The 20,545-nt window shown below is 48.8% G+C and overlaps 1 protein-coding gene across 4 annotated transcripts in view; it reads right to left on the bottom strand.

Moving 5' to 3' along the window:
- The window catches only part of CLSTN1 (calsyntenin 1), a 185,861-nt gene extending 174,029 nt beyond the window's left edge, over nt 1-11,832 (bottom strand). For 3 of the 4 annotated variants that reach the window (XM_089664086.1, XM_089664087.1, XM_089664089.1), the window contains exon 1: nt 11,523-11,831. In XM_089664086.1, the coding sequence (XP_089520212.1) occupies nt 11,523-11,601 (79 nt within the window). In that variant the 5' untranslated portion in view covers nt 11,602-11,831. Of the gene's footprint in view, nt 1-11,522 lie in introns of all 4 variants that reach the window. The other variant, XM_089664088.1, reaches the window with a different exon arrangement.
- Nucleotides 11,833-20,545: the final 8,713 nt, after the last annotated feature.

Below are 20,545 nucleotides of genomic sequence, written 5' to 3'. Positions count from 1 at the left end.
ATGGCGCCTAAACATGAGCTGTGCTGCAATTATCACGCAATTTGGAATCGCAGGCAGGATTGCAGAGATTCTGCCCACAATTCCAAATCGTGAAGTGTAAATGGAGTCTAAGAGCTCTTCCTAATGGGGACACAGACACCAATATACACCTGACAGGGGTTCTAACCCACCTCCGTCCAAATTGGAAAAATGTTTTGCCTTTACTTATCTTTTAAGATCTGTACATAACTTTAATCCATTGCTCACCAAATGTGTTCATTTTTTGTAGCTTCATAAATTGTAATGATTTTCACACATAAAAAATATTAATATTATAGTTAATAAACACAAAATGGCGATTGACAAACAAATGATTTTGAGTGCAGGAAATCCATGTGCGACTTGTATGATTGTTCAACTATTGTAAAATAGCAGCCAAAAGCTTGTTCATTAGACAGAAAATGTCCCAAAATTCCAGCTCCTGCAAATTCCCCCCCCCCCCCCCCAAACAAAAAAACAAAACAAAAATTCATTATGGTGGCCATACACATTTCAAAAATGATTGATTTTATGTCAATCTCTTCTGATAGGAATAATCATTCTAAAGCACTGAGCTAACTGTTGGCGCTATATAATAATAATACAATAAAAACAATCTATAGCCAACAACCCATTCCATCTGTTCCTACCATGCAATCTCAATCTAATCGACTGAAATACGATTGTATTCACAGACAAAGTGCTGTTCGTTGATGCAAAGTGATTGATTTTTTTTTTTTTTGTTACCGCTCTGGGCTACCTACTCAGTTTGATATAATCCAATCTAAAGGGAGTCTAAATTGATCGGAAGGGAAGTTATGACGATTCAACTGTTTGGCGATTCGATCATTTTGATCAAACTGCACATCTATCAGATAATAAACATTTCTCGTGGCTCAGGTCTTTCAAAAAAAAAAGCTTACTTTACTGGGGGCATGAGGCACATCGAGCCTCTAAGGCAGGGGTCTCCAAACTTTCTACACAAATGGCCAGTTAACTTTAGGGGGCCGGACTGTGGGAAATCAGAGAAGAAAATGTCCTGGTTTCACTGGGAGTAAACAATGCCCGATGTTTGGAATTAGGGGAGGAATAATACTCCATGGTTGGTGTCAATGGAAAGAATAGTTCCCCATCATTGGTGTCAGTGGGAGGAACAGTGCCCTGTCATCTGTGTCAATGGAAGTAATTGTGGTCCATTGTTGGTGTCAATGGGTGGAATAGTGGTCTGTCATTGGTGTCAGTGTGAGAAACAGTACCCCACCATTGGTGTTAATTGGAGGAATGCTGTCCCATGGTTGATGTCATTGGAAAAAATTGTATCCCAGCACTGGTGTCAGTGAGAGGAATTGTGCCCCAATGTAGGTGTCATTGGAAGGAATAGTGCCCAACTGCTGGTCTCGGTGGAAGGAATGTGTTTTTGAGGAATTGTGCCCCATTGTAGGTGTCATTGGAAGGAATAGTGCCCAACTGCTGGTGTCGGTGGAAGGAATGAGTTTTTGGGAGAAATTGTGTCCCATTGTAGGTGTCATTGAAAAGAATAGTGCCCAACTGCTGGTGTCGGTGGAAGGAATGTGTTTTTGAGGAATTGTGCCCCATTGTAAGTGTCATTGAAAAGAATAGTGCCCAACTGCTGGTGTCGGTGGAAGGAATGTGTTTTTGAGGAATTGTGCCCCATTGTAGGTGTCATTGAAAGGTATAGTGCCCAACTGCTGGTGTCGGTGGAAGGAATGTGTTTTTGAGGAATTGTGCTCCATTGTAGGTGTCATTGGAAGGAATAGTACCCAAATGCTGGTGTTGGAGGAAGGAATGTGTTTTTGAGGAATTGTGCCCCATTGTAGGTGTCATTGAAAGGTATAGTGCCCAACTGCTGGTGTCAGTGGAAGGAATGTGTTTTTGGGAGGAATTGTATCCCATTGTAGGTGTCATCAAGAGAAATAGTGCCCAAATGCTGGTGTCGGTGGAAGGAATGTGTTTTTGAGGAATTGTGCCCCATTGTAGGTGTCATTGGAAGGAATAGTGCCCAACTGCTGGTGTCAGTAGAAGGAATGTGTTTTTGGGAGGAATTGTATCCCATTGCAGGTGTCATCAAGAGAAATAGTGCCCTATAGATGTCATTGGAAGGAATAGTGCCCCATTGTTGGGTGATATTGGTTGAACTTGTATACTATCATTTGTGTAAATGGGTGGATTTGTGCCCCATTGTTGGTGTCAGTGGCAGGAATGAGCTTCCATTGTTGGGGTCAGTGGCAGGAATGAGGTTCCATTGTTGGGGTCAGTGGATGGAATGGTGCCCCAAGGGCCAGATAAAAGCAAGCAAAGGGCTAAATCCGGCCCCCCGGCCACAGTTTGGAGACCACTGCTCTAAGGGAAGGAATCTATGCATCCTTTGTAGAAACCTTTTAATCCTCCGGAACGTTAAAAAAAATCATGGAAACGGTCTCTATGACTGGAAACTGTCTGCACAACAATACATAACATAGGAGTTACATTTATATCTATCACATAAAGCAAGAGGTCCTTTGCAACAAACGTGGCCTAAAGTCCTTCGGGGAAAGAAGCGGAAATGTACCAGACGGAGGTCTGCAATGCGTATACCTACATAGCAGAGACCGTCATTACACAGGAGCCCAACACTGCCTGTCCTTCCACACTGATCCCGGCATACAAGACACAATGCATGGCTGTGACACCCGCAATAAGCGTGTGTGTGATGTGCCGTTCCCCAGGGAGGGGGCTAACGAATCAGAGGACACCACAGATGAGGTCTTGCTGACCACAGATTTCTGAGTAACCAGCACACACATCTATTGACTTCTCCCGATCACAGCAAACAGGAAAGCTATCGGGAGATAATCTTGGGAGGAGATGCAGATTTGCAAATACAACGCAGGAACAAACAGAGCAATATTAGGCTGGAAAAACACAAGATCTACAAGCAGCTGGTCCTCCTGAAAATAAACAATTATTATGGCAGATTGGTAAAAAAGCAACACTGTCCAACCTGCTCTAAGCAAAAAAAAATCATAAAAATGTGACATTTCCATAAAAAATATATAGAAAACAAACAATCAACCGAATCTGCAGTTTGATGGTCAAGTATCACAATCTGCTGGTGCTGTACTAGAACCATAATAATAATGACACTCACGTGACCTCAAAAAGATGCTACTGGGTCAGTAGCCTCCAAACTGCCGCTCAGAGGCCAGATGTGGCCCTTTGCTTGATTTTATCTGGCCCTTGGGGCACTATTTCATCTATTGATACCAACAGTGGGGCATAATTCTTCCCAATGACACCAACAATGGGGCCCAATAACACCAACGAGGGGGCACAATTCCTCCCAGTGACACCAACGATGGGGCACAATTCCTCCCAGTGACACCAACGATGGGGCACAATTCCTCCCACTGACACCAACGAGGGGGCACAATTCCTCCCACTGACACCAACGAGGGGGCACAATTCCTCCCACTGACACCGAGGGGGCACAATTCCTCCCACTGACACCAACGATGGGGCACAATTCCTCCCACTGACACCAACGATGGGGCACAATTCCTCCCACTGACACCAACGAGGGGGCACAATTCCTCCCACTGACACCAACGAGGGGGCACAATTCCTCCCACTGACACCAACGAGGGGGCACAATTCCTCCCACTGACACCAACGAGGGGGCACAATTCCTCCCACTGCCACCAACGAGGGGGCACAATTCCTCCCACTGCCACCAACGAGGGGGCACAATTCCTCCCACTGACACCAACGAGGGGGCACAATTCCTCCCACTGCCACCAACGAGGGGGCACAATTCCTCCCACTGCCACCAACGAGGGGGCACAATTCCTCCCACTGCCACCAACGATGGGGCACAATTCCTCCCAGTGACACCAACGATGGGGCACAATTCCTCCCAGTGACACCAACGATGGGGCACAATTCCTCCCAGTGACACCAACGATGGGGCACAATTCCTCCCACTGACACCAACGATGGGGCACAATTCCTCCCACTGACACCAACGATGGGGCACAATTCCTCCCACTGACACCAACGATGGGGCACAATTCCTCCCACTGACACTAACGATGGGGGTACAATTCCTCAAACTGGCACCAAAGATGGGGCACAATTCCTCCCGATGACACCAACGATGGGGGTACAATTCCTCCAACTGGCACCAAAGATGGGGCATTGTTTTTTCCCAACTAACAGGACCTTTTCTGCTCCCAATGGCCAAAGTCCCACCCTCCCTTAAAGTCTGAAGAACAGTAAACTGGCCCTTTGTTTACAAAGTTTGGAGACCCCTGTTGTAAGAGATGGAAATACATGTGTATTGTACAAATCTTTAACATAAGAAGGAAAAACAGATGTGGAACTCTTGGCATAAAGAACCATGGATGAAATCAGAACCACTGATCAATATTTGCAGCAATTTCGTTTTTAACGGCAAAGATCACTTTACCAAAAATCCACAAGACTTTTCCTAGCGATTGACTAACATCATTATGGCAACAAACGGCATGCAAAGTGCAGCACAGCAACCAATCACGAATCCTCTCCTCCTACCTTCTCTGAACTGATGAAAGGTTTCATCTGATTTTTGTTGCTTCAAATAATACAGAATTTCTCTTTGCACTAAAAATTTCAATTCCAACATTTGTGGAACCAAAAGTGTCAGCATGGCTTCCCAACCAATAACTATGACCACGCAATGAAGGGTGCGCTTTCACAAAAACTAAACAGATATAAACTGATCTACAAACAAAAAATGTATCAAAATAACAAAATGAACAAAAACAGGAATCACACAGACAGATGTAATGCATCCCGGTGAAATATATACATATTTATGTCTGCGGATCTTGAAGGTAAACTGAAATATGATCAAAGTATGCAGAGGAAACACATCCTTCCTCCAAACTATGGGTATTATAGAATAGAATAACTAGACTTGCTCAGAGGATGGCATTCCTTGATTTCCTATTACGATGCGATCCTTTATGCATCCCTTTTAGGATGCTGTGTAGCTCTTTTGCATCAGATGGAATGGAAAGAGCTGAAGGTCCTAACAGATGACCTCAAAGACCAGCAATGCAGTGTGTAACTGGGATGTACTAATAATACAGGGGCCACAAATAGGCACCAGGGAATGTGCCGACAAGATCAGGCTCCTCTGGCTATGCAGGGACCCCCCCCCCGGCCCCACCTAAATGTCTCTACATGAGGGGATTTTGTTGGCAAAAATCCTCTAATTGAATAATACATTCAGAAATTCCAAAAATGATGTCATCCAAATTCTACAAGTGAAGGATGCCAGCGGTGACCTGGGATTTCACTGACAGGGGACAGCACGCTGGAAAACCTAACGATCATCTCCGACAAGGTTTGTGACTTTGTTTCAGCCTCTCCACAGGTACCGGCTGAAGATGTACGAGACGGACAATACAATTACCGACCGAGGATTCTGGAAGGCTTACAATGTATTGCAACACTGTGAGGATACAAGAGGCAGCCTGGGGATTGTACCGGGAATAATATCATCCTGCCAGACACCAAGTGTACCCACTTTCCAGTATCCAGGGGCCGCCATAGAACACGGATATTCTCCGACATCCCATATAGAGAATAGCAGGTCCCAATATCAAGAAGGTCACAAAGGGATCTGAGGAGAATGTAAAAAGACCTCTAGTGTGATGGGGCATCCCTTAGTAAAGGGGTGTCCAAACTATGGCCCTCCAGCTGTTGAAGTACTACAAGTCCCATCATGCCTCTGCGTGTCTTGCCTGTGGATGTCAGAGTCTTGTAAGGCCTCATGGGACTTGCAGTTCCTCAACACCTGGAGGGCCATAGTTTGGACACCCCTGCCTTAGTACCACCACTTGGCACACTAACCCAGTCAAGACTGCAAAGTACCGATATTACTGGCATCACTTTATTGATCGACCCTGGCATGTCTGAGCAGGCTTGGCATCGTCTGGTATTCAGGTGCCCTGGGGTCCATCATGGCCCTTAACAAGTCACCCCTTGTAGGATTTGCCCTGGAATGACTCCAAAACCAAACCTTAGAATAGACTTGTCACTCTAGGTAATCCAGGTGCCATCACATGCATTCTACATTTCCACTAATATTGGGCCATGTTAAGATTAGGTTCAGCTTTCAGTACCAGGACCACGGACAGAACAGCCGGGGTATAACCTCTAGATCAACCTTTTCAACACAGAGGAACCCTTGAAATAACGTTCCAGCGTCAGAGAACCCCAGATAAAAATGACTATATCTACAACCTATGATACATTAGTGTGATGATCAATGGGAAGAATGTTCCTTGCACTTGTGCTCAATGGGAAGAATGTTCCTTGTGCTCAATGGGAAGAATGTTCCTTGTGCTCAATGGGAAGAATGTTCTGGGAATTCTCTGGGAAGAATGTTCCTTGCGCTTGTGCTCAATGGGAAGAATGTTCCTTGCGCTCAATGGGAAGAATGTTCCTTGCGCTCAATGGGAAGAATGTTCCTTGCGCTCAATGGGAAGAATGTTCCTTGCGCTCAATGGGAAGAATGTTCCTTACGCTTGTGCTCAATGGGAAGAATGTTCCTTGCGCTTGTGCTCAATGGGAAGAATGTTCCTTGTGCTTGTGCTCAATGGGAAGAATGTTCCTTGCGCTTGTGCTCAATGGGAAGAATGTTCCTTGCGCTTGTGCTCAATGGGAAGAATGTTCCTTGCGCTTGTGCTCAATGGGAAGAATGTTCCTTGAGCTCAATGGGTAGAATGTTCCTTCCGCTTGTGCTCAATAGGAAGAATGACCCCCTTACAGAAAGCAAAGAAGATCAATGGTATCAGTACTTATCTAAGAGGCAGAAATTGCTCATTGCTCAAGGAACCCATAGAACCTCTGGAAGAACCCTAAGGCTCCATGGAACCCTCGTTGGGAAACCCTAACCTAGAAGGACACATCATAGGTGCCATTCACAAGCTGGTCACATAATATTCAGAACCTAAATAGGTGCATATTTTGTATGATCCAACCCACCGGATGTCAAGTACACCCCAGTATCTGGGGACAACATAGAATACTGCGTACTCTCTGGCATTTAGGGACCTCCCATATACAGAATGGTGGCCCCCAATATTAGAAGGGTCACAGAAGCATCCTGGGGAAATGTAACACCTCTGGAGTAGTGGTACTCTCCAAGTAAGAACCTAAATAAGTGGTATTTTAGGGGTCATAAATAACCAATAGGCACACTAACCCATTCTGGACCACAATGTGCCAATATTACATCTCCAAGCAGGCTTGGCATCATCTAGTAATGGGGTGCCCAGAGGTTCCTTGTGCCCTGTAACCAGTGACCACCCAGCAGCATTTGTCCTGAAAAGACTCCAAAAGTTAAAACAGAGATTTACCTCACCAGGCAAACCTCTGGACGGATGTCTCATGATAGCCAATCCAGGGGCCATTATGTCATAACTGATTATATCTGGGCATCTCGTTAGGACTTGAGTCACCTTTTATTATCAGAGAACAGAAACATGAAAAGACTGGTCACCTAATATGACACCAAACGTAAAAAACTAAAGAAGCATATATTTCAAATAATCCAACATGCCAAACCATGAAACCCCCTCTCTAGTATCCAGGGGCCACCACAGAATACTGGCTATTCCCTGACATACAAAGACCTCCTATATATAGAATGACAGGTCCTCTTATGAATGTCACAGAGGAGAATGTAAAAAGATTTCTGGCGTGGTAGGACATCCCTTGGTACCACCACTAGGCAAAGGCTGGCCATATAATATTCAGACACCCCATATCTATATAGACATGTAAAAACCTAAACAAGTGTATATTTCAGGGGTCAGAAAAAGCCATCTGGGCACACTATGACCATCAGGACTGCAATGTGCCTATATGACCGGCATCACATCAATCATCAGCCCTTGGCATCCTCTGGTATTCTGGTCCACAGAGGCCGCTCAACCAATGACCCCCAGCAGGATTGGCTCCAAAACTATAAATAAGGAATTATGAGACCCGACAAACCTCAGGATGGACCGGTCATGCTAGGTAATCCTAGGTGCTATATATAACCTCTCTAGTATCCAGGGGCCACCATAGAAACCAGCTATACTCTGACATCTAGGGGCCCCCATATACAGAATGGCAGCTCGTTATATGAGGACAGTCACAGAAGGACCCAGGGAGAACATAAGACCTCAGGTGTGGGAGGACCATTGGGCACACTATGACAGGCAGGACCGTAATGTACCAATATTACCAGCATCACATCAATCATCATCCCTTGGTATCATCTAAGCAGGCTTAGCATCATATGGCATTCGGTTGCTCAGGGACCCCTATTGCCCCATAACTGGTAACCCCCACCTATAGAGGCACTGAAAATTCTTCAAAACTATAAATAGGGACTAACCTGAACTTACAAACCTCAGTATGGATCTGTCATACTGGGTATTACAGCCATATACACCTTGTCTCTAGTATCTGGGGGCCACCATAGAATACTGGCTATTCTCTAATATCAAGGCACCCCCATATGCAGGACTGCTGGTCCTCACATCAAAAGGATCGCAGAGGGAGATGGGGAGAATGTAATAAAAACGTTGGTGTGGTAGGACATTGACCAGTACCACCACTGGACATAAGGTGCTAATATTACCAGCATCACATCAATGAGAAGGCTTGGCACCATGTGGTGCTCAGGGGTTCCTCATGCCCCATTAACCCTTGACCTCCCAACAGGACTGTCCCTGAAAAGTCTCCAGGACTATACATTGGGAATTGATCAGGATAGTCAAACCTCCAGATGGACTTGTGCTAGGTATCCCAGGCCACCATAGAATACTGGCTATTCTCTGACATCCAGGGAGCCCCAAATACAGAATGGCAGCTCCTGATATCAAGAGTGAATCAGAGGGATCCCAGGAGAATGTAACCAGACCTCGAGTGAGGTAGGACCACTGGGCACACTAGAACAGTCAGGACTGCAATGCATGCCATCGGTCACCAGCCCTGGCACATCTCTAAGCAGGCTTGGCACCATCTGGTGCTCAGGGGCCTTCAAGCCCAATAAACCCTTGACCTCTGTCAGGACTGTCCTTGAAAAGTCTCCAGAGCTACAAATCATGATTGATCAGGCCGGTCAAACCTCCAGATGGACTTGCGCTAGTTAATCCAGGTTCCACCTACCCCCACTCTAGTATCCAGGGGCCACCATAGAATACCAGCTATTCTCTGACATACAAAGTCCCCTATATACAGAATGACAGGTCCTCACATCAGAAGGTCACAGAGGGATCCAAGGAAAATGTAATAAGGAGTCTGGTTTGGTAGGACATTGGTTGGTACCACCACTGAGCACACTAGGTCAGTGGCAATATGAACAGTATCACATCAATCACCAGCCCTGGCATCCTGTGGCGCTCAGGGGCCCCTCATACCTCATAAACCCTAGAAGGGCTGGTCCTGAAAAGACTCCAGGACTACAAATTGGGTTTGATCAGATGGGTCAAGATCCAAGTGCCACATATAACCCTTCTCTACTATCAATGGGCCACCACAGAACACTGGCTATTCTAAGGAATTCAGGGACCCCCATATACAGAAGAGTAGATCTCAGGAGGGCCACAGAGGGATCCCAGGAGAATGTCATAAGACCTGCAGTAAGGTAGGGGTTTGGTTGGCACCACCACTGGGCACATTAGGACAGTCAGGACCGCAATGTGCCAACATTACGGCATCACATCAGTCACCAGCCCTGGCATCATCTGTTGCTCAGGGGCCCCTCATGCCCCATAAAGCTCTGACCCCCCCCCCCCCCCCCCCCCCCCCCCGGATTGGCTCTAAAATGTTTCCAGGATTCTAATTCAGGATTGATGAGACCGGTCAAGATCCAGGTGCCACATACAACGCCTCTCTACCGTCAATGGCCCACCATAGGACACTGGCTATACTCTGACATGCAGGGACCCCTATACAGAGAATGCAGCTTCCAATATCAGGAAAGTCACGGAGGGACCCCAGGAGAACATCATAAGACCTCTGGTAGGGGATCTGTTGGTACCACTATTGGGCACACTAGGACAGTCAGGACTGCAATGTGCCAAAATGACCAGCACCCCATCACCAGCCCTGGCATGTCTCTGAGCAGCTTTGGCACCATCTAGTGCTCAGGGGGCCCCTAATGCCCCATAAACCCCTTGACCCCCAGCAGGACTGTCCATAAAATGTCTACAGGATTATAAATGAGGATCAGACCCGGCAAAGCTCCGGTAGGCCCTGTACCCAGTGATTCAGGTGCCATCACGATAAAGGACACCATACCTGTCTGAGGATCACACCCCAGGTGTTCTATGTGTGGCCCCGATAATGAAGGCAGAATAAAGGTTTAACACGGGGAGCCCCCACATTGGATGATGTGTTCCTGGTAATACTGGGGTTCCGGTATGTGATGGGACCACAGGATGCCATGATTGGCCCCATCACCCCACGGGGCCATTTATGACCCCCAAATATTTGGGGTTTTTTTATATATTATGTCTGGGACGACACCCTGTCTTTGGGTCAGATCCAGAGTGAACATAGGGAGCCCCAACGTTGGATGATGTGTTCCTGGTAATATTGGGGTTCTTCCTGTATGTGATGGGGCCACAGGATGCAGCGATTGGCCCCATCAGCCCCCGGGGCCATTTATGATCCCCAAATATTTGGGGGTTTTATATATTATGTCTGGGACGACACCCTGTCTTTGGGTCAGATCCGGGGTGTTCCCTTTGTCGCCTCGGTAATGAAAGCAGAATCCAGACTGAACATAGGGAGCCCCAACATTGGATGATGTGTTCCTGGTAATATTGGGGTTCTGACTGTATGTGATGGGGTCACAGGATGCCACGATTAGCCCCATCACCCCCAGGGGCCATTTATGACCCCCAAATATTTCATTTTTTTTATATATATTATGTCCGGGAGGACGCCCTGTCTGTCTGTGGGTCAGATCCGGGGTGTTCCCTTTGTCGCCCCGGTTGTGAAAGCAGAATCCAGGCTGAACACAGGGAGCCCCGACATTGGATGATGTGTATCTGGTAATACTGGGGCTCCCCATGTTCAGCCGGGATTCCGCTTCCAGTATTGGGGCCACAGATGGAACACCCGGGTGTGATCCGAAGACGGACATGGTGTCCTGGATATATATTATGTAAAAAAAAAAAACCCGAACTATTTGGGGGTTATGAATGGCCCCTGGAGATGGCGGGGCCAATCCTAGCATCCTGTGGCCCCATCCCATACAACCATATCCCGGGACCACTGTGATGACTGGAACACAGGAGCCACCAAGGGTCCCCTGAGGCCCCCAATGACCCGCTGATACCCAACCAATCAGCACCCAGAGCTGTGCTGCCCTCTAGTGCCCCATCACATGACCTGGCTGTGTGGCCCCTGAGCAGGACACACCCCGAGGGCCCCCTTTTCCCCTCTCTGCTCACCTCTAGCGGCCAGAGCCCCGCACAGCAGGCCGGTGATGGTCAGCAGGCAGGCCGGGGAGCACCACCACATCCCGGGCATCTTCTCCACCCCGCTGTGATAAGCTGGTCCCGGTCTTCCCCCTCCTCTTCCCTCAGTATTCCAGGGGAAGGGGGTCAGTCCCGAGCTCCTCTCCCTCTCCCGGCCAGGCGAGCGCGCTATCCCCGCTCCGCTTCTCCGGTGCCGAGCTAAGATGGCGGCTGGTGCTGCTGAGAAAACGTCTCTGTGTCTGCGGGCACCGCGGCGACCAGCCCCGCCCCTTCTCACCGCGACACCAAACCCTGCAACGTTTGCGTCCCAGAACCTTCCCGACCACGCCTTCTCCCGGACTCCCTGGACAAGGCCATTGGCCGCCTGTGGAACGCATCCCTTTCCCTCCCACTGTGGGCTGAGGTGTGGCACGGGGTGCGGCCCCGCCCACTGCCTGAGGGGATGAGCTGAGGCAGCTTCACCTCTGGGCGGGAGACATTCCCTGCATCCTCCTCAGTGATGCTCTGCAACGCGGGCACACCCTGCCTGGCTGCAGCATCCATTACTGTGTCAGGTCACCAGGGTGCCCCGTGTATGGGACCAGTGCTGCCAGCTCAGCATCTTGGATGACCGTGTATAATAACGGCCACTGGGGCCCCAATGCTGTGCCCTAACCTTATATAACGGTATAATAACTGGGGTACCACCACTGTGCCCTACCCTGTATAATAACAGAGGGGCCACTGGGGCCCCACTGCTGTGCCCTAACCCTATGTAACGGTATAATAGAGGGGCCACTAGGGCCCCACCACTGTGCCCTACCCTGTATAATAACAGAGGGGCCACTGAGGCCCCACTGCTGTGCCCTAACCCTATATAACATGGTATAATAACAGAGAGGCCACTGGGGCCCCACCACTGTGCCCTAACCCTGTATAATAACAGAGGGGCCACTGAGGCCCCACTGCTGTGCCCTAGCCCTATATACCGGTATAATAACAGAGGGGCCTCTGGGGCCCCACCACTGTGCCCTAACCCTGTATAATAACAGAGGGGCCACTGGGGCCCCACTGCTGTGCCCTAACCCTATATAACATGGTATAATAACAGAGAGGCCACTGGGGCCCCACCACTGTGCCCTAACCCTGTATAATAACAGAGGGGCCACTGAGGCCCCACTGCTGTGCCCTAGCCCTATATACCGGTATAATAACAGAGGGGCCTCTGGGGCCCCACCACTGTGCCCTAACCCTGTATAATAACAGAGGGGCCACTGGGGCCCCAATGCTGTGCCCTAACCCTATATAATGGTATAAGAACAGAGGGGCCCCACTGCTGTGCCCTAACCCTGTATAACAGAGGGGCCACTGGGGCCCCAACGCTGTGCCCTAACCCTGTATAATACCAGAGGGGCCACTGAGGCCCCAATGCTGTGCCCTAACCCTATATAACGGTATAATAACAGAGGGGCCACCGGGGCCCCACCACTGTGCCCTAACCCTATATAATAACAGAGGGGCCACTGGGGCCCCAATGCTGTGCCCTAACCCTATATAATGGTATAATAACAGAGGGGCCACTGAGGCCCCACTGCTGTGCTCTAACCCTATATAACATGGCATAATAACAGAGGGGTCACAGGGGCCCCACTGCTGTGCCTTAACCCTGTATAACAGAGTATAATAACAGAGGGGTCACCGGGGCCCCACCACTGTGCCCTAACCCTGTATAATAACAGAGGGACCACTGGGCCCCCCCCCCCCCCCGTTGTGCCTTAACCCTGTATAATAACAGAGGGGCCACTGAGACCCCACTGCTGTGCCCTAACCCTGTATAACAGTGTATAATAACAGAGGGTTCACCAGGGGCCCCACTGCTGTGCCATAGCCCACAGGCAGTGTATAATAACAGAGGGGCACTGGGGACCCAATGCTGTGCCATAGCCCACAGGCAGTGTATAATAACAGAGGGGCACTGGGGCCCCAAAGCTGTGCCATATCTCTGTATAACAGTGTGTAATATTAGAGGGTTTAACCACTTCAGTACCGGGGCCCCTTCCTCCCCAGGCCAGCTTTCAGCTCTCTCACATTTTGAATGACAAGTAATCATGCAAAGCCGTACCCAAATGGCATTTTATCATTGTTTTCACACAAATCGAGCTTTCACCACGGGGGCTTTTATTTGTTTCTAAATAAACTGAAAAAAACAAACATTTTGAAAAACAAAAATGTTTATCTTAGTTTCTGATATAATATTTAGCAAATAAGTATTTTTCTCCTTTTCACTGCTGGATACTGATGAGGCTTCACTGATGGGTACTGATGAGGCTGCACTGATGGGTACTGATGAGGCTACACTGCTGGGTACTGATGAGGCTGCACTGCTGGGTACTGATGAGGCTGCACTGATGGGTACTGATGAGGCTGCACTGATGGGCACTGATGAGGCTACACTGATGGATACTGATGAGGCTGCACTGCTGGGTACTGATGAGGCTGCACTGCTGGGTACTGATGAGGCTGCACTGCTGGGCACTGATGAAGCTGTACTGCTGAGCACTGATGAGGCTGCACTGATGGATACTGATGAGAATTCACTGATGGGTACTGATGAGGCTTCACTGATGGGCACTGATGGGCACTGATTAGGCTTCACTGATGGGCACTGATTAGGCTTCACTGATGAGGCTTCACTGATGGGTACTGATGAGGCTTTACTGCTGGGCACTGATGAGGCTTCACCGATGGGCACTGATGAGGCTGCACTGATGGGTACTGATGAGACTTCACTGCTGGGCACTGATGAGGCTTCACTGATGGGCACTGATGAGTTTGCACTGATGAGTACTGATGAGGCTTCACTGATGGGCACTGTTGAGGCTGCACTGATGTGCACTGATGTGGTGGCACTGATAGGCACTGATGAGGCGGCACTGATCCCCAGAGAATGTAGTAAGGTACAAAGCCTTCTGCCTTTACAACCACATTAAAGAAGACCTCCAGGTACGGATACGTCATCCATGAGTCCAATCTGTACCAATGTAACTGTATACCACACCTGGCCGATCATTCCAGTGATCTCACCTTCCAGGTCCTGCACAGGGGTCAGTCACTGAGCACGGGCACCATTCAGAGAGTGCTTCACATTTTCTGAATGAATGCAGAGCATTCTCTGATTGGGCAAGGTGGAGAGTGTGATATCACTGCCTTGCTCCCCCTCATCCAATCATAGAACATCTTGCATTCATTCAGAAAAAAAATGCAAAGCATTCTCTGAGCGGTGCCCGTGTTGAGTGACCGACCTCCTATGTTCAGATTGCAGCAGGGCAGCCAATTGGCACCGGACCTGGCAGTCAGTAGAGATCATTGGAACAGTGTTGTCTTTTTTTTTTAGTGATTTCCAGCTTCCAGGGGCATCAGCCAGGTGTGTCATATACATAGTTACATCCAAGCTGGACCAATGTAACTACGTATCAAATGTCCATCTTCTTTAGGAAAATTGTATACAGTGAGACACGGTAGCAGACATACCAAGAAATAGATTTGTGGGTTACACCCGCATTAAAAAAAAAAAAAAAGTCTCCTATAAACGCTTTATAAATGGCGCTTTATAAATACTGTATAATAAACAGGGTGGTAATAGTGAGTTTCAGAAATGAAGATGTTCTGCAGCAGCTGTGGTCTAAGTTACATATATTTATATACAGAATTCTTTGTGTAACAACTGTGCAGTCTACAGAAAGATGCCTTCTAAGAATACGATTGTAAGTGACACCGAATTTATCTATTAATAAATAATGTCTGCGCAGTTCATATTGTCCCGCGCTTTATACCATTCAGCTATTAGAAGGTACAAGGGCAAATGGATTTTGGCTTTGCTTTCTGGCACTTAACATGCTTTTCACATGAATTAATCATGAATTTAACGCACAACAAAAATCACAGAGAGCTAAACTGTTCATTTTTTATTTTTTCTAAAGTTTCATTTATGATTTATAAATTCTCTGTACAAAAGTACAAAAAAAAAATTTTTTCTATAAAGTACAATTGGTTGTTAATGTGACCCTGTACAGCAGGGGCGGACTGACCATTTGGAAACTCAGGCACTGCCCGAGGGCCCGGGGACAGTAGTGGGCCCCATGAGACGCCCCTGGTACCTTTTTCATAGGCTTTTTTGAGTTTGGGCAAGGACACAGGGGCCCCATGATCCCCTATTGCCCGGGGGCCCCATGAGTTGTCAGTCCGCCCCTGGTCATTGGTTCAAATCCCAGATACGGCACCACCTGCCTGGAGTTTGCATGTTCTCCCTGTGCCTGCGTGGGTTTCCTCCGGGTACTCCGGTTTCCGAGGGTCCGGGGTCAATAGGGGGCCCCATGAGACCTTTTGCATAGGCTTTTTTGAGTTTGGGCAAGGACACAGGGGCCCCATGATCCCCTATTGCCCGGGGGCCCCATGAGTTGTCAGTCCGCCCCTGCTGTACAGTTTAATTTGTCACCTTAGGTGTGACCAGGGGTGTATTTACCACAAGGCAAACAAGGCACTTGCCTAGGGCGGCATTTTTTAGGGGGGCAGCCAGGGGCAGACTGACCATTTGGAAACTCAGGCACTGCCCGAGGGCCCAGGGTCAGTAGGGGGCCCCATGAGATGCCCCTGGTACCTTTTTCGTAGGCTTTTCTGAGTTTGGGCAAGGACACAGGGGCCCCATGATCCCCTATTGCCCGGGGGCCCCATGAGTTGTCAGTCCCTCCCTGGGGGCCACACATCCCCCCAGAAGAAGGGATGGAAGAAGGACACGCGCACCGTAGGAACCTGGTGGGATCTGAGAGAGGCTGCAGGCTGCTTGATGTTATGTTATGTAGAGCCCAATTCTCATTCCCGGGGATGTCCAGAGCTGTGAAGATGGGTGTCTGTCTCTCTATTGCCAGGGGGAGGGGGGGTAGTGGAAGGTTCTCCAGGTGGGGGGCAGAGGTGTTGTTGATCAATGTCAGGCTCTCTCCGTGGGAGGGGGTGGTGGTGTTGGTCATGTTGGTGGGGGCAGACGATTTTTGTGTTGCCTAGGGCAGCACAAAACCTAAATACACTACTGGGTGTGACAATGGCTACTGGGGCATCCCTAAGGTTGGTGTCACCCGGTGCGATAACACTTGGTGACACCCCTTCCGATGATCCCCGCAGAATGGATCGGATCTGCGGATTGAGCATAATGGATCGGACTCTGATCCATTATGCTCCCCAATCCGCAGATCTGATCCATCCTGCGGGGATCGTCGGCATGCAACCTATACGGGGTGACACCGGACCTGCTCCACGAAAAGGTAAGTTGTAAAGAAAACCGACGATCCCCGCAGGATGGATCCGATCCATCCTGCGGGGATCGTTGGCTTGCTTTACAACTTACCTTTTCGTGGAGTGGGTCTGCTGTCACCCTGTGCGGTAGGTGAAGGGGTCTGACAACTCATGGGGCCCCTGGGCAATAGGGGATCATGGGGCCCCTGTGTCCTTGCCCAAACTCAAAAAAGCCTATGAAAAAGGTACCAGGGGCATCTCATGGGGCCCCCTACTGACCTCGGCAGTGCCCGAGTTTCCAAATGGTCAGTCCGCCCCTGTGGTGTCAACCGGTGCGGCGCGCACCCACTGCACCTGCCTCGGGAATCCACTGAATGGCTATGTCGACTCCTGAAAGGTACTGTGATCGTAATTTAACGATATTGTAGAGCTGTGCTCTCCAAACTGCGGCCTTTTGCTTGCCTTTATCCAGTCTTTGAGGCACCTTTCCTCCCACTGATAAAAGACACTATTCCTCCCACTGACACCAACAATGGGGTGTAATTCCTGCTACTGACATCAGCAATAGGACCCACTGACACCGACAATGGGGCCTATTTCTCCCACTGACTGCAGGGTCCAGGGGTTAGTAACACTAGTGGGGTCTGGCTACCAGGTAAAACATGGACCTACGACTGAAGGCTTTATCCCACCCAAACAGGGGTGGACTGACAACTCATTGGGCCCCCGGGCAATAGGGGATCATGGGGCCCTTGTGTCCTTGCCCAAACTCAAAAAAGCCTATGAAAAAGGTACCAGAGGCATCTCATGGGGCCCCTACTGACCCCGGGCCCTCGGGCAGTGCCTGAGTTTCCAAATGGTCAGTCCACCCTTGCACCCAAAGCTCTACAAAGCCTCTGGGCTCCAGGAGAAAACCTGCCAGCCGCTCCCTACAATATATACTGTTCATGAATACATACACACAGTATAAATATAAATACATATATAAGTATACAACGTGCATGTTTGCTGCATACCCTTCATATGTGTACAGCATTCCACTCTTGTGGATATATCTGAGGCAAACTTCTGAGATTCCAGCCAAGTTACAGACACATTCCATACCGATAGCAAACTCCGACACTCAGCAACACAAGTCAGCTTCAGTGCTAGGCTCAGAAATCTCTTTCTCCACATTCATACATTATTAACCCCTCGCTACTCGCACACATTCCATTGCTGCAGGGCTAATTTCATAACCTCTTGCCAGCCACGTAACGCATCTGTGTCACTGCAAGGAGGGTGGGCTTTACTACCCACATGACGCACATATGCATCCACGGGCAGGTAAGGTGTCTGTACTGAGAGCGTGCTCACTGCGTGTTCCCAGCACAGTGACTGAGCTGTCATAGACAGCTCCCGGTCTCTAGTATAAAGATTGGGAGCCAGCGGGGCAAGCAAAACAGTCCGTGATGTTGATAGCTAGCATTCAGCTTCCAATCCTTCCTATGGAGCGGTTTTATTAATTTATTTCAGGTACTTATATAGTGCCATCAATTTACACAGCACTTTACATATATATTGTACATTCACATCAGTCCCTAACCCTCAAGGGGTGTACAATCTAAGGTCCCTAACCCTCAAGGAGCGTACAATCTAAGGTCCCTAACCCTCAAGGGGTGTACAATCTAAGGTCCCTAACCCTCAAGGGGCGTACAATCTAAGGTCCCTAACCCTCAAGGGGCGTACAATCTAAGGTCCCTAACCCTCAAGGCGTGTACAATCTAAGGTCCCTAACCCTCAAGGGGCGTACAATCTAAGGTCCCTAACCCTCAAGGGGTGTACAATCTAAGGTCCCTAACCCTCAAGGGGCGTACAATCTAAGGTCCCTAACCCTCAAGGGGTGTACAATCTAAGGTCCCTAACCCTCAAGGGGCATACAATCTAAGGTCCCTAACCCTCAAGGGGTGTACAATCTAAGGTCCCTAACCCTCAAGGAGCGAGCAATCTAACATCCCTACATATACATCCAGTCATATCCGACCCTTGGCGATTGCATGGACTGTCACTTGTAAGCAGGGGCAGACTGACCATTTGGAAACTCGGGCACTTCCTGAGTGTCTGGGGTCAGTGGGGGGCCCCATGAGATGCCCCTGGTACCTTTTTCATAGGCTTTTTTGAGTTTGGGCAAGGACACAGGGCCCCATGATCCAATATTGCCTGGGGGCCCCATGAGTTGTCAGTCCGCCCCTGCTTGTAAGTGACTTTTTCCATGAATTCTCCGAGCAATTATTTTACAGGGTAGGTTGCCAGGTCTTCCCCCAACCCCTACCATGCAGGAGATCCCACGTGGCCAGGGATGAAACTAGGACAATTTAGACAGGAGCCAATTAGCCTACCAGCATGTCTTTGGAGTGTGGAAGGAAACCGGAGTACCACATTAACCAATCTAAAAAAAATGTTCTACGGGCAATACTTAGTGTTGACATCTTCCGTACAAGTGGAAGTGATGCAGTGTGCGTGTGACCTTGTAGCCACGCCCCTTCCGGCCAGAACAAGCAATATATATATAATCATTTATTTCTGGTACTTATATAGCGCTGTCAATTTACGCAGCGCTTTACATATATATTGTACATTCACATCAGTCCCTGACCCTCAAGGGGCGTACAATCTAAGGTCCCTAACCCTCAAGGGGCGTACAATCTAAGGTCCCTAACTCACATTCATACATACACATACTAGGGACAATTTAGACAGGAGCCAATTCACCTACCAGCATATCTTTGGAGTGTGGGAGGAAACCGGAGTACCCGGAGGAAACCCACGCAGGCACAGGGAGAACATGCAAACTCCAGGCAGGAGGTGCCGTGGCTGGGATTTGAACCAATGACCCTAGTACTTGCCCCCTCCCCCACTCAGCTGATGAACCTCTCCTCAAAATGTTTCAAACAATTTCCAGGATACATACCTTTAATCCAGGGGTCTTCACACACGATGAGCCAAGGTTTTTCTGACAGCGGAGCTCTAACCCAAAGGGGAAGTTCCGCTTTAAGGACTTGTCCCCCACTCCCCATGTGGAATTGGCACCTTTGGTGAGCGGGTACCACGCTTCTGTTTTTGGATGGAAGCGTGGTGACGTTATTATGGTACGGATGGCAGCCACCATCTTGGTACTCCCAACCTCATACACCCTGTGCTGTTTTATAATACAGTGATTGCTTTCTGGGTCTGCAGACCCGTGTACATATTGCCCCCTGCTCCCCGTGTGGAATTGGCACCTTTGGTGAGCGGGTACCACACTTCCGTTTGTGGACGAAGGCGTGGTGACGTTATTACGGTACGGACGGCAGCCGCTATCTTGGTACTCCCAACCTCATACACCCTGTGCTGTTTTATAATACAGTGATTGCTTTCTGGGTCTGCAGACCCGTGTACATACTGTGAGTAGTTTTATGGCTTATGTATACATTAATAAAAGCTTGATATACTACACTATGGGAGCGCTCTTTTGATCCCCTTTTTATGCAGAATTTTGGAGGTGGGGGAGAGCTAAAGGTATACACACCCTAAAAGGATATCGTTAGCACCGATTGCTGTGGATGCCATGGAGAAGAAGCTTTCGTGTGTTTCATCCCTGAGATCCATCTGGTTGAGGATTATCTACTTGCATTTACGCTTTGTGACCCCCTTGAGGGTCGCAGTTTGAAGGTGAACGCGCATGCTAGGTGGATTCCCCCTTTGTTTGGTCA

The sequence above is a fragment of the Staurois parvus genome, unplaced genomic scaffold (genome assembly GCF_062004578.1).
Source record: "Staurois parvus isolate SC_StPar_1 unplaced genomic scaffold, SC_StPar_1.0 ptg001831l, whole genome shotgun sequence".
NCBI lineage: Eukaryota > Metazoa > Chordata > Amphibia > Anura > Ranidae > Staurois > Staurois parvus.
The sequence above is the reverse complement of the archived record's forward strand: the minus strand, read 5'-3'. Positions and strand labels throughout refer to the sequence as shown.